General features: G+C 46.0%; 1 protein-coding gene across 2 annotated transcripts in view; it reads right to left on the bottom strand.

Moving 5' to 3' along the window:
* Positions 1-14,149, bottom strand: part of GPATCH1 (G-patch domain containing 1) — a 40,155-nt gene extending 26,006 nt beyond the window's left edge. For both annotated transcript variants that reach the window (XM_037516373.2, XM_037516374.2), the window contains exons 1-8: positions 14,063-14,149; positions 8,211-8,345; positions 5,169-5,254; positions 3,530-3,690; positions 2,826-2,923; positions 2,244-2,302; positions 1,626-1,868; positions 313-460 (exon numbers count right to left, since the gene is read on the bottom strand). In XM_037516373.2, the coding sequence (XP_037372270.1) occupies positions 313-460; positions 1,626-1,868; positions 2,244-2,302; positions 2,826-2,923; positions 3,530-3,690; positions 5,169-5,254; positions 8,211-8,345; positions 14,063-14,135 (1,003 nt within the window). In that variant the 5' untranslated portion in view covers positions 14,136-14,149. The remainder of the gene's footprint in view (positions 1-312; positions 461-1,625; positions 1,869-2,243; positions 2,303-2,825; positions 2,924-3,529; positions 3,691-5,168; positions 5,255-8,210; positions 8,346-14,062) is intronic.
* Positions 14,150-14,829: the final 680 nt, after the last annotated feature.

Genomic DNA, 14,829 nt, shown 5'->3' with positions numbered 1-14,829 from the left:
CCTGGCCACCCGCCTAGTCCCTCAATCTGGGGGTGCTTCCCTTTGACCCACTTCCAACTCTGACCTGTAACATGAGCACCTGTCCACACACTAACTCCTCCCCCTTGACAGTTGACTTTGGCCTTCACCCAGGTTAATCCCACTCTTACTTCCCACATTGGGCCTCTCCTCTCCCTACTTTGCTTCTCACCCTGCATCTCTGACCAACAAGCCGTCCCCCCATAGAGGTTGACACCCCAGCATCACTCTTTTAGTCCCTGTACCCTGCTAGCTGGACACTTGGTCCTCCACCAGGTGAGGGCACAGAATTACCTTTGTGACTTTTATACTGCTTGGGCGCCGTCCAACCGTAGAGTCCATCTCCAGGCTCCTCGTCCTTCAGAACAGTGTCATACTTGGCCAGAGTCTCCGTGGCATAGATGTCATCATCTTCCTCTTCCAGGGCACCAACTCCAAAAGCCTTCAAAAATCAATGGGAGCCTCAAATGAGCAAACAGACCCAAGTCCTCTGGAAAATAGTGACAAGGCGATGCCCCCTCCTGTGCTGGGCTGTCCTGGCTGTAGCCATGGATCTAGGCCCTGACAAGGGGAAACAGAGCAGAGGGCACAGCCAAGCAGCTGTGCAGGGGAGAAACGGGGGTCTCTGAGAGGAGAAAGGCAGAATGTTCACTTGCTGATCAACGTGGCCCAGAACCGGTATTGGTGACCAGGGTCTGAAAACTCCTACTACCTAACAGCTGCTATAAGAACGCCTCATCTTTGTGGGAAACCCCCTCCATCAAGCACCTTTTATTAAAAGGACTGGGGGGGGGGGAACATATCTTGGGCCTCCCTGATGGCACAAGGGGCTAAGTCTCAGCACTATCAAGCTGTCTGCAGCCACTGTGGCATGAGTTTGATCCCCAGCCAGGGAGCTACCCACATGGTGCAGCAGACCTCTGGTCTCGCCTGCTGCTCCCCTCAGCAGTGTATTTCAGTGGATGCGCCTGTTCTGCTCCCCACTCTGTCTCTGGTGAATCTTCTCACCCTTGCACCTCTGGCCTGCACCCAGTTCTTGTATGCATAAACAAAAAAATAAATTAAAAAAAAAAGCATGTCTAGGGAAAAAAAAGGTAATGATGAAAATTTCTAAATATGTTTTAGGAAGGAAGCTCTGAATCAATTTGAGAAGCTAGGTGATCAGTAAAAACTCTCCCTCTCCTCCCGAGGTGAAAAAGCAAATCTTCCCAATAAAATGTGCACCTCTGCTCCAGACTTAGGGTGCACAGCTGAGGACATAGTCTAAGAGGTAGAAACTTGGATTTGAACTTGGAGAGGCATTCAACTGTTATGTAAATCAAAGGGCTAGTGTGGTTTTCTGCTCAGCCCCATGCGGGTGTGGGAAAGCAGGCTGACTCCCGGGAACACACAAACACTAGCCGGAATATTAGGTCACAGGGTCTCAGGAGCACATATCGGAATCAGGAAGGTGTGTTTACCTGTCTTCAAAAAAGACCCTAAGGAAAACATAACCCCATTGGAGTGTTTGTACAGTCAACGAACAATGAGTCTCTGCTGTGGCGAATACAATAAGGAAAGTATTCTCACTTGTCAGTGGTTCTCGTTTACCACAGAAACACTTCTACCTGGCCTGAAATCCCCAGTTTTCTTCCTTGATTCACTCCAACATCTTCAAGAAGATTGCTGCCGCTCTCAAATCTCCCGCTGAAAAGATTAAAATGTTCTCCTGAAGTTCCAAACAGTGCTTGGTGAGGGTCCAGGCCCTTGTAAGCCAGTCCGTGTACATTATCTTTAGGTGTGAAATCCACAGGTGTGACATCTTTCGGTGCAAAGGTCACATTTTCTGGCAGGTAGTCATCATCTTCATCCTATCTCCAATACAGAAAAAGTAGAATGATGGTGAGTCACCGCCTGATGCAAGTCAGTCCACAAAAGACTATTTTCAAATGCATTGATTAATTCCAAACAGAACAATGACCAAACTTTCATTTATGCTCTTACAAGTGACTAAATCAAGTCCATGAGCAATTGATATTAACAGCTCCAATAAGAATCTGAGCAGACTTGGTTATCTGTGGCGCTGGTGTGTTGTGGATACATTGCTGGACAGAATGAGGAGTGTCAGGTACGGGCGTTTCACTGTAATGCAACCTGACTTATACAATTGTTTCTGACCCTAAACTTCACATTCATCTAACAACACATCTTTCTAAACCCAAGAAGGTGAGTCATTCTAGTAATACCTCCGAGCCTTCCGAGCCTCCAGGGGGCAAGGCACAGCCATAGATTTTCACTCCGGGATCTATAAGAGATTTCAAACACATTAGTCATGAATGAACAGAAACCTGCCCTGCTGACACTCTCCAGCCGCACACACCTCGCTCGTAAAAGGCGCTACAGTTCTCGGGTGGGAGACTGAGGAGTCGGGATTGCTTTCCACCAGCCCCTGTCCCACCTACACTCTGCCATTGAGGCATTCAGTGAGTAAGCAGTCCTGCCCGGCCCCACGGAGAACCGGAGAACCTGAAAGAAAAGATCGCTGCCCCCAAGAGTTCACTTCCTGGCCGGAGACAAAGAGCAAGGAGTAAAGAGGGAATAATCAGGCTAATCAGTGACACAGTTTTGGCAAGAGTAAAAAACAGCAGCTTTCATGGCAAGCACTGTACATGCTGGTGGGAACATAACCAAGCACAATCCTCCCAGAAAGCTATTGTTTACTACTCACAAAAAGCCTTCAACTTCATGCACTTGACCCTGCAATTTTACTTCCAGAAATGCGTAGTCCTTAAGAAGCAAGCGGTAAAACGAATGACGAGTACACATACCAGGTTTCTGTCGGCGTGGTCTTCTCTTTACACGAGGACCAATTCCTTGTCCTTCCTTCCAACCCATTTTCCTCAGTAATTCAAAACCAACAGATAATCTAGGATATCAAGGCATTGAAAATGAACTTCCTTATAAAACTAGAGCAGTGGGAAACAAGCGGCCTTTGACTTCCTGACAGCTCATACACTTGAGCCCGAGCCCTCTTCCCCATCCACATTTGAAATGCATGGCCCTCCTATTCTGGTCAGAGCTGAATAGACTTGGGGTGTAGGCCTGGGGTCCATCAGATGCCTACTCTGGGCCTTGGGAATGGTCACATGGGATTCTAGTTGGTCCTTGTCACATATGGCCCAGGAAACTATGACTGTCTCAGCCGCCACAGCAGGCCATGTGCCAGAAGCATAACAAGGAGGGTTGTAGAGAGGGATGAGAGGGGGCAGGAAAGCACCATTGAGTCTTGGAAGGAGTCAGCCCACTTCCTAACAGCTCTGCTGCCTCCAGGAGCCTCAGCAGCACAGCCAGTGCCTGGAGCTCTAGAGCGCTTCCTGTGATGACAGTGCAAGATCTTTCTGGAAAAACCCCCCTTTGCACTCAAGCAAGTGTGAGCTTTCTCCAATTTGTAACCAAATCATCCATAAGTAAGAAAACCCCCATATATAAAGCAGTGGGGCCAAGATCAGAAAAGTCAGAATCAAATTCTTACTTCGCTGGTGTTATGAAGTCATCGAGCAGAGTGGCTCCAGGAATAGGGGCAGTGGCTGCTGCTAACTGTCTGGCCTTTTCTCGTATTCGATCTTTGGTTTTAGAAGCAAAATCATCTGTGGTCACTATCGCTTTAGGTGCTATCCCAAATTCACTAAGATCCTAAAAAAAATTTTCAAACAATCATTTACATTATTTGGAAAGTGACTGACCATATCATATCACAGAGCTTTATTTCTTTTTGAAACATTAGTTAAACCATAAAATCTAGTGATGGATCAGCAGGGCTAATGATTTTACACACTGACTTGGGAACAGTCACCTAAGCTAAGGCCAGAGGCAGAGAACAGAGACTCAGTGAGGCCACAACAGGCACGGTAAGCCAGGAAGACAGGAAGTAATTCTTTTTATAGTAAGCAATTGCCCAGTCCTTCTCAAACAAAATTTCAAAGGTCAGCATGAAAGGGCCAAACCTTAGAGTCACAGTTTGCAAGTATCTGTGAGCACCCAGGCGCCAGGCCTGGAGATAAGTGCGTTTGCCTTTACTGGTGCAGACACTGTGGCTGCCCCTTCTACGTCATTCAACAAAGCTGGGCTTTCCTTGGCCCAGGCACTGCCTTCCCCTGCAGGGACATGCATTTCAGGAGTAGTGTCCTCCCTGGTGTGGGTGTATGTTGGGACCTGGATGGGGAGCTGGGGAGCAATGTCAGGGACTAAAGCAGTTCATATCTCATCTAAGGCAGTCATTTTGATCCCATTTCATTTGCTAGGAATTGCTTTTGAGAATGGGCCTATAAAGCAATTTGCCCAAGCAGATTTGAGAGAAAATCCACCATAGTAATTATGTGAATGGTTTTTCAGAAGAAAGAGCCAGAAGAAGGTCTTCCATCCACTGGATAATGGCATCCTGGACGTGTGGCCTGGCACTGTTGCAGCCACCTGGTGCTAGCACTGCAAGACGAGCTGGTGTAAGGACAAGTTGACATGCAGGTGACTCAGAGGAGACAAGCTGGGGCCTCACTGCATCTGGACTTTTGGTGCATGAGCTGTGTTTCCTTATAGATTATGCTAGTCAAATAGGAAAGGGACCTCCCTGTACCTCTTGCCTGCAGCCTAAAGCAGCGGATTTAAGTATTTTATCTACTCTTAGAAACAAATGAATCCATGACCAGATTTTGAGATAACAGAAGTTGCATTCTGAAACAAAATGGAGCACATCCTGTAGGCTAGGAGGACCCCTTTGGAGCCCCCTTCCCACTCCCATTCACCCCTAAGAAGTTAGAGTCATGTCATTTCAAAGACGTGCTCGGAGGCCAGCACCAGGCCTCCTTTCATGCCCTTCTCTAGTCTAGCTACTGTTGGTCCTCAATCTGCAGTGTGCACTGTGGGGGCTGCGGACTCAGCTCCATGGACACTGCACTTTGGGGCAATTGTGGCTTTGCAAAGCCTGTGCATGGTTTTCCCCTTACTGCTTCACTTTAGAAACTGACCCAGCGTAAAAGACTATTCCGGTGAATGACCTAAGGCAGAAAGCCTCACAAAGAGGAAATTATACATCAATCTTTCCAGGGAGAGTAAAGGCGCTGACAACCAATTATACATGCTGCAGCTAGCTGGCAGTTAAAGCTTTGCACACCCACCTCTTCATCCATAAAATCTTCGGGACCAAGGACAGATTTGTCTGCTCTGTTCTGCCGTGAAGACACAAAGGTCGAGGGTGTCCATCCTTGAAAGAAGAATTTTAAACATTATTTTAAAAAAATATTTATTTATTTATCTGTCTATCTATCTATTTATTTATTTATTTATGCATACAAGAACTGGGATACAGGCCAGAGGTGTGGGGTGTGAGGATTCACCAGAGACAAAGTGAGGAGCAGAACAGGTGGATCTACTGAAATACACTGCTGAGGGGAACAGCAGGCAAGACAGAAGAGGTCTGCTGTGCCATGTGGGTCAGCTCTCTGGCTGGGGATCAAACTTGTGCTGCAGTAGTTATGGATACTTTCCTGCTGCTGACACTTAACCCCTTGCGCCACCAGGGGGGGCTCCTTAAAACATTATAATACCAGATAGTGTTTTGGTTTTTAACTGAGTAATGACCTGAAATCCCCAATAACTACGAATTCTAAGTTACATCCCATCTTGCTGTTCAGAAAATTATTCCACATAAACTTCTAACTAATTTCCACATCCTCTGTTGTCAGGACTAAGTGGATTCAGGGAGGTTTCCCCATAAGAATTTAGAACCAGGCCTCCCTGGTGGTGCAAGGGGTTAAGTCTCAGCACTATCAACCTATCAGCAGCCATTATATCACAAGTCACTGTTCTGTTCCCCACTCTGTCCCTGGTGAATCCTCTCACCCCCCCCACCCCGTACCGCTGGCCTACACCCCAGTTCTTGTATACATAAATAAAAATAATTTTTAAAAAAAAATAAGTTAGAACCAAGAGAAATCATATTATACAATGAAAGTTAAACTGTGACAGGAACACAAGTAGATCTGAACAGAAAGATGTCATCAGGTCACCTTGAAAAGCAGGTCCACTCAGACCAGCAGGCCAGCAACCTGCACTAACACATCAAAGAAATAACATGTCAAGATGCATTAGTCTGGCATGACTCCTCCAGAATATCTAGAACCAGACAGAGAATGACAGAAGAAATGCAGGCACCATTGCCCTGGCCCAAGAACTCCACCTGGCTTAAGGGGAGGCAGTGATCATACCACGTTCCCAATTCTATTGAACACCAGTCCTAAAACTAGCACCCTTGCTTCTGGCTCCTGATCACCAAGCATGTGAGAATGCTCTGGAGGTCAAGTATGACTATAATTCTCTAAGATCAGCATTTTTAGTTTTTTCTTAGAGTAACATATCTTTTTTCTGATCTATAAGAGTCCTGCAGAACTGACAGACAATGAGACAGATCTACTCCTGATGGGGCAGTGGGACAGTAGGCTTCAGGGCCAGTGTGGGAAACACCCCAGGAGCATGAGGATCGGCTCTTGCTAGCAATACCCTTGGGCCTAGCACTTTCCTCTGCTTTGGATTTAATCTTTGCCCTATTTCTACCTAGTTCTTGAATCTGTGACTCCTAATGGTAAAGAGACAGTCCAGTGTATTAACATATCACAATCTACCTGATTAATCACCTAAGCTGGTCTTACTTTTTAGTCATAAACATAGCTATAATTATAACAATCAGTATTAGTGTACTTCTTTCTTCAGAAACCCTACTGCCTTTTTTTAAAAAAGATTTATTTATTTATGCATACAAGAGCTGGGGTATAGGCCAGAGGTGTGGGAGTGAGAGGATTCACCAGAGATAGAGTGGGGAGCAGAACAGGCAGATCTACTGAAATACACTGCTGAGGGGAGCAGCGGATGAGATAGGAGAGGTCTGCTGTGCCATGTGGGTCAGCTCTCTGGCCGGGGATCGAACTCATGCTCTAGTGGCTATGGATAGTCTCATAGTGCTGAGACTTAATCCCTTGTGCCACCAAGGAGGCCCCCTACTGTCATTTTTAACATTTTAATAAGTGTGCTGCGCTCATAGGGCCTTAGTGACTTTAACCTGCTTTTCTTATAAAGCTGAATATTCCATATATCAATGCTGTCTCCTGTGGCATGACCTGTTTGATCAACTGTTCATTGAACTGATCTTTTCACATTCTGGATATTGAGTATTAACCATGTTATTTACCCCAATTAGTTTTCTTACATGCATCCTTTCTTTCTTGCATGGCTTTTCATTTTTGTTTGACTATTGTTGTATGCAAGCAATTTTTTAAAACTATATAAAAGATTGGGCCCCCCTTATTCTTTTGTGTGTGTGTGTGTGTGTGTGTGTGTGCGTGTGTGTAGAAGAACTGGGGTGGAGGCCAGAAGTATGGGGGGTGAGAGGATTCACCATAGACAGAGTGATGGGCAGAACAGGCAGAGTGACTGAAATACACTGCTGAGGGGAGCAGGGGGCGAGACAGGAGAGGTCTGCTGCGCCATGTGGGTCAGCTTCCTGGCTGGGGATAGAATTCAGGCAGTAGAGGTGATAGTGCTGAGACATAACCCTAGGCCACAAGGGAGGTCCCCCACCTTATTCTTAATTATTGCTATGTGAGTTAATCATTTCATTGTCTATTCACATATGAGATATATTAAACCATTTTTTTCCAGTTTCTGTTAAATAATGCTGAATTTATTATATTACATAATGCCAAAATTTTAATTGTTTTAATTGTGTTTTGTCCAGGTGAGAGTACATACTAACAAGTGATGCTGGAGGCCCCAAGGTCAGGAGAAAGAAGCTCAAACTCCCCATGGCCTTGTGACACCTGCCTTCCTGAGTCACTGCAACACATGAGAAGTCATCACAAGAGCGAACCACTATGACAACACTTTGCGTGGCAAGATACCATACAAAAAGAAGTCATCCTTCTCACTTAATTATCTGATTAGAATGTTATCTACTCTTTCAGCTTCAGGTATTGTTCATTGTAATCAATGAACCCACATGTTGACTCTGGAAACATTCCAAATAGCCCAGGAGACTGCCTTGTATGCACTAGCCTGTTTAAAGAAGACGTTTTTAAAAGGGGAGCAGGGGTGGGTGGAAGGGAAATCTTAGGATATTTCAGTCATTTACTTAAGCAGTATAATATCTGTAAGTAGGAGAATCATACCTTCTTTTGAGCCAACTGTATTGAAGTACCCGGCAGAGAAACCCCCACTAAAGGCTCCATGGAATCGTTTATACCTTCCTTTTTCATCTCTGACAGTCTGATCCTGAAGAGGAATTGGTTTCTTTGGTCTTGCACCTGAAAAAAAATATTTGGAATGAAAGAGAGCAGGGGATGGTTGTTAGAAAGGGTTCAAGGAAAATAACTCTTTTTTTTTTTTTGCATAGGAGAAATGGGTATAGGCCAGAGGTTCAGGGGGTGAGAGGATTCACCTGAGACAGAGTGGGGTGCAAAACAGGCAGAGCTCCTGAACACTGCTGAGGGGAGCAGCGAGCAAGACAGGAGAGGTCTGCTGTACCATATGTGGGTTAGCTCCCTGGCTGGGAATCAAACTCAGGCAGGAGGCCCCAAAAATGTCATTTCTTAAACAGAATGAACTGTTCATGTCTTATATCAATTTTAATTAAGTTGCTATTCCTAGACCTTACTAGCTTATGTAGTTCCAATGATAATAAATTTTGTCAAGCTTCTTTATAGTTCTAAGATAATTATAGATATCTTATTTATATTAAAAATGTTTTTGTGAAAGTGGGTTGACTTCCCTACAAAATTCCATTATGAAAATGAATTACATGGTGGGGGGTGGGGGGTTTCAAGTAACAGAGTCTGCTGGCAGTGAAGCTGGCAAGCTGCTGGTAGCAGGTGGCATACAGAGGCTGGCAACAAAGGAACATTTCTCTATCACTTCTAGAACTTCATAGCATCCCTGACTCTAACATTCTTCCTTAGGCATTGTGCATTTCCCCTATATCTTAAGAGTATCCTTATTCCAGGAATCTCCTGATTCCAGTTACTTTTCTTACACTTACTCCTGTTCCTGCTTTGTCATAAAGGACTGTGTTAAATCATCACACAAGCAAAAAAGAATTTACAACATTCTAGCCTAGCTGAAAAAATCCCTTAAATTTAAAGTTTCTGTGTACTATGACACAAATTATTGCCTAAGTTGATCAACTCCCATTCAAAATTTTGATTATTTTAAAGTAAAAACTGTCTGTGGAGAGTGACTGAGGTGGCCAAGCTCTGGCCTTAGGTGCTGGGATGTGGAGGATGTTGGCTTGGCTGCCCAAGTCACTGTCCAGGCTGTGAGCAAGAGACACTGCAGCCTACCCAGTCTCTTGCTCTGACACCTTCAGCAATAAATGTGACAAAACAATCTAGAAAATAGGACAAAAAGTAAAGGAGGGTCTGGCCTCAAAAATCCTCAATTTTTGTAGTTTGTGAAGTCTTTAGGCCATGGCTGGAGTAAAAACCCACAACATAGCAGTCAAGATCTCAGGTTCCAAAAGACCTGGAGATCCGGGTTTAAATCCCCCCTGCAATACCTCTTGCTAGCTCTGTGATCTCTGGCAAGTTACTTGGTCTCCCTAAGGCTCAACCTCCACAACTGTGACATTAGCACAGTAACAGAGCCCACCTTGTATGGTGGAGCCCAGGACTGAGTACCACACGCGGATTGCTGAGCACAGTGTCTGGCCATAGTAGAGCTCAGTTAATATCAGCGACAATTTTATTTCACTCTAAAGAAGTGAATAATTGGGCCTCCCCTGGTGGCACAACGGTTGAGCGCTGGGCTGCAAAGCTGCCTGCAGCCTTGCAGCGCCGGTTCGATCCCCGGCCCCCGGCGAGGGTCCCACATGGTGCGGCAGACCTCTCCTGCCATGCCTGCTGCTCCCCTCAGCAGTGTATTTCATCAGTCTGCCTGTTCTGTTCCCTGCTCTGGCTCTGGTGAATTCTCTCACCCTCCCGCGCTTCTGACTGTACCCAGTGCTTGTATAAATAAATATTTCAAAAAAAAAAAAAAATAAAGAAGTGAATAACAATTTAGGTCCCAAATCCAAGATTTTCACCACCTTTTTTTTTTTTTTAAAGATTTATTTATGCATATAAGAGCTGGGATACAGGCCAGAAATGCGGGGATGAGAGGATTCAGCAAAGACAGAGTGGGGAACAGAACAGGCAGACTGACTGAGACACACTGCTGAGGGGAGCAGTGGGCGCGACAGTGGAGGTCTGCTGCGCCATGTAGGAATCTCCCTGGCCTGCCCGGGTTGAACTCCTGCTACAGAGGCTGCGGATCGCCTCAAAGTGCAGTGCTTAACCCCTTGCGCCACCAGAGAGGCCCGATTTTCACCATTTCTTAGAAATAGCACACACACACTTCCCTACTGTGCAGACATCTGGCATGATTCCTGGCTAAGCAGGATTTTTCCACCTCACCACTATTTGACAGTTTGTATTAGATAATTCTGTGTCAGAGACAGTCTTGTGCACTATAGGAAGTTTTGCAGATTACTACTTTATAGAACTAGACGTCAGTAGCACCCTGCCCCTCAATCATGGCAACAAAAGAGGTCTCCAGACTTGCCAAATGTCCCCTAGGAGACAAACCGCAATTGAGACCAGTGGGTTAAGGTGAGAGAGGGTGGGTACTGCCAATGCTGGGTGCTGTTCTCACTCTGGTCTTGAGGTGTTCCTGATAGGGAAGGAGATACAAGAGCTGCAGACAGCTAAGGGGATCTGTGACAGCAGACAATGAGGGTCAATGAGGTCCCTCAGGGATCCTAAGCAGGCGCCACTATAACCACAGCATGGGAAAGCTTCAGGGAGGAGGCAGCATTTCAGCAGGCCCTGTTATAATTATTGCTGCTAATAAGAACTAATCCCCTCCTTTCATGCCTTTTATCCTATTTATCATAGCCTGATAAGGATGGTCTGTTTAAGTAACTGCCCTAAGCCTTACAACTAATAAGCATGAAGTTGAAATCAGATCTTAACTCTGACAGTAACCCAAAGGATACTGTCCTTTACTTAGTTCGGGAACAAAAGATGACTGTGGGCCTAACCACGGAAGCAGTCTTGTTCTAGACCCTGGGTGAGGAACACTAAACACAAGTCCAGCCCTACTTCCAGGTGCTCAGAACCCAAGAGAGAAGAGCGGCACATCCAGGAACTCTTGACAACGTGTAAGGACCACAACATCATGCTCACCCTGGAAATGAGTGGACTTTGATAGCTGCAGATAGGGACGAAATTCCCAATAGAAGCATTTGCTCCCATCAGTAAACAGGAGGTCTAAAAGAGTAATGTTAGGTGTTTTGAGAAATAATCATCTGACTGAGGACAAGGAAGGGGTTGAAGATGGAACTCGAAGGGCAGACCGTGTAGAGGTTCTGGAACATGTGCTGTGGGGTGTGTGGTACGTAATGTGGGTGATGGGATGCATGAAGTTTTAAGTGGGAGCATCAGGTAGAAGGAAAATGGTCCAAAAATTAATCTAAGAACAGAATGAGCTGGAGATGTGAAGTATTCTAAAGCCAAGTGAAAGTAACTAAGGCAAGAGCAGCTAAATGTCCATATTCTTTCCTTCCAGATCAGAGGGCCAATATGCCTTTGGGTCTAGGTGTGATATTCTAGCCACTGTGTCTTAACCAATAAACCTTTCTATGAGGGCCAGCCACTTTAATTAAGGTGTGGAGTCCCTCCTTTACCAATGTTTGTCTAACCTGCCACTAAAACTTCAAAGCAGAAAGTAAAGTGATTATTGGTCTAGCATGTTATATTGTAAAACGTACTCAGAGTGTATTTAAACTTTAAAATGTTTAGGAAAGAACGAATCAATCAATTTTCAAAAATGTCTCATGCTAATAAGTTAAAGGATGATTTTAGGTCAGGAAAAAATATCTGCAAATCAACTGTCCCTTCCGAATTTGTCTGTGAGAGCACCCAACGAATGTATGTGGCAGGAGCAGTTCCACATGGAAGAGGGCCCAGCATCACAGACAAAAGAGAGTGGAAGAAGAATCTTTGTCCACCAATGGCTTCTCTGGGATGGCAACCAGGTGTCAGCCATCCTGTAGGAAGCTGCTTTGCACATTCAGTGCATGCTCCCCAGGACTTGCAGAAGGTTCAAACTATAATGGTATTATGAAGATGAAATCTTTGTCTGAATCTGTCATTAGAAATTTCCCTTCATTTTTATGAAAATTATGATGTAAAACTTATAATAAAAATATACTTTTATACATGTAAAAAAAACCCCAAATGTCCCGTCCTTCCCTTTCAAAAACATGGTCAGACCACGAAACTTCATTTCAGATTCTGTGCACCATCAAAACAGGAAGAATTAGAAAAATAGGGTCAAATAGTTGATGATTTGTTTTTACTTTACAAGGAAACAACTGTGAGACCAGAAATATAGAAATATGAAAGCCACCTAATGTGATCATAATAATCTCCACCCATGCATGTTTAACCCTAATCCTCTTCCTATATAGCTAAATTCTGACCAGTTTTCAGTGGATTCCACCTTGCCTGTTCAGTCTTCCTTATTAGCTTGTGCAAGCTATTTCCTACATCCTTTAGCACTTGTAAACCTTGTATTTTTGTTTCCAAATAGATTTGATGCTCCTCAAGTAAAGGATCTTTGTCAGTAAATTCTTCACGATCAGAGGAATGTTTGCCAATAAAACTAATGTGATCTTAGGCTGTATGAGATAAATCAGTCTAGAAAGAAAGAAATACTAGTGATAGCCCAGCTCTACTCAAACCCTGGTCCCATACTTAGAGAAAGGCTCTGACAAGTTAGGGTTGAGGGGTCTTTAAACTGAATTTATTAGAAAACTGAGATATTGAATATGGTACAGAGATGTCTTAGAGGAAATATAAGGTCTGTGTTCAAACACAAGAAGCTTTCAGGATACCAGTGTTTCTCTCATTTATAAACAGGGTAGAAACAAGACAAATATCCAGTAGAAGTTTCTAATGATCAAAACTATTTCTAGGGACTAGAACTGTGGTCAGTGGAAATGTCCCAGAGGACATGTAACCAACCTGGTAGGATGTGGTCAAATAGGATGAAGATCCCACCAACAGGTCTAGCAGTAACTCCATGCTTCCCCTGTCTTTCTCAAAGGACAAGCACAGACATCAGTCCTTACTGAGTGCTCAATGTATCCTTTTCTGAACAAACGAAGTCATTATGTGGGTCAGACCAGAAACACAGGAGACAACCTTGCTTCACCTTGCCTGCACACCCAGCATGCCCATCAGCTCCGCCTACAAGTATATCTGAACCCAGACTTCTAGTTACTACTCCCAATGCTAACACTCCAGTCCAAGGCATCATGAGTTCCAGACCTCTTTTTACTAATCTCCCTGCTTTGCTTTTGCCCACCTCCAACCCACTTATTCTCAAAAGTGAAGATAAAGTAACCTTAAAAAAAAAGACACCGTTCCCTAGTGTTAAACGCCCCCAATGACTCTACCTTTGGTATAAAATCCAGACCCTCTTACCATACCAAGTAAGATCGAACTCCTTCATCCCCTTTTGACATCATGTTCTAAAAGTCTCCCCCGCGGACATCTGCTTCACCCAATCTAGCCCTTTTGTCCCACAATTAACCAAAAGGGGTCCGACTTCAGAGCCTCTGCACTTACTGTTGCCTCTGCCTGAAATACTCTTCCCCCACCTCTTCCTACAATTGGTTCCTTCCTCTGTTCCAAGGGTCCTCGCCTAGGGAAGATGTTGCCTGGTCACTGCTCCGCTCTCACGTAAGCCTGTTTCTTCATTTTTTCTGTCTCCCATCCGTTTGGGTCTCCCATACCTCCCTTCAGAACGTGATCACCCGCCAGCAGAGCGCACGCCTTGCTCGTTGCTGTTCCCAGAGCCCGCAGCGCGCAGGGCCGCCTTTCCCCTGATCGGACGTGGCCTGGCACATGACTGTGCGTTTTTGGCCTAAATCCTAGTCCCCAGACCTATTTTCCACAGGCCCGGGGACCTATCTGGCCCTCACCTTCTTCCAGTGGCTCCAGGCCCGTCCCATAGCTGACCAAATCCTCGTCGCTGTCACTGCCCAGCGCCGCCATCCTGCTCCCTTCCGGGCCCCGCCCCCTCGTGACGGCGGCCCCGAAGGGCCAAAAGGCTTCCGCTCTCGCTCCTCTGCGAACCTGAGTGAGGCGCGCGCCTGGGGTCCAGCCCCCAGCTTAAGACATGCGGCCGGACTCTCAAACCTATCGTAAGGGAAGCGGACCCCAGCGAGGAGTTACCTCCGAGGCGTTGGCAGTCAGGGCACCCCTAGCTGCGCGCCTTGGGAAAGTTGTGAGCCGCCCTGCCGTTCGGCGTTGACGCGAGACGGTGTCTGCCCGCCACCCGCTGGTCCTGGCCGGCCTCCCCTGCCCCTGCCCTGCCCCTGCCCCTGCCCCTGCCCTGCCCCTGCCCCTGCCCCTGCCCCTGCCCGCCGGCCTGGTCTCCTCCCTCCGGTCCCCACCCACGGCCAGCCCCGCCAACTGCTTGGTGACTGTGCGCGCGCCCGCACACACACATTCACACACACACACACACACACACATTCACACGCACGCACACGATCATCCCCCTAGGTTTGAGAAAGTAGACTCCCCTTCCTGACTTCTGGAAGGATTTGCGGGCCTGAGAACCTACATACCCACATTGAAAGGCAGCGCGGAACAAGTGGTAAAAGAGAAACATACAGGATGAAGAGAATAAAAGAGGCCTTCTTAGTGGCGCAAGGGGTTAAGTGTCAGCACTGTGATGCTGTCC

This window comes from Talpa occidentalis, unplaced genomic scaffold (genome assembly GCF_014898055.3).
Source record: "Talpa occidentalis isolate TD23 unplaced genomic scaffold, MPIMG_talOcc4v2.1 talOcc4.17, whole genome shotgun sequence".
Lineage (NCBI taxonomy): Eukaryota > Metazoa > Chordata > Mammalia > Eulipotyphla > Talpidae > Talpa > Talpa occidentalis.
Note: the sequence above shows the minus strand (reverse complement) of the source record. Positions and strands in the feature narration are given on the sequence as shown.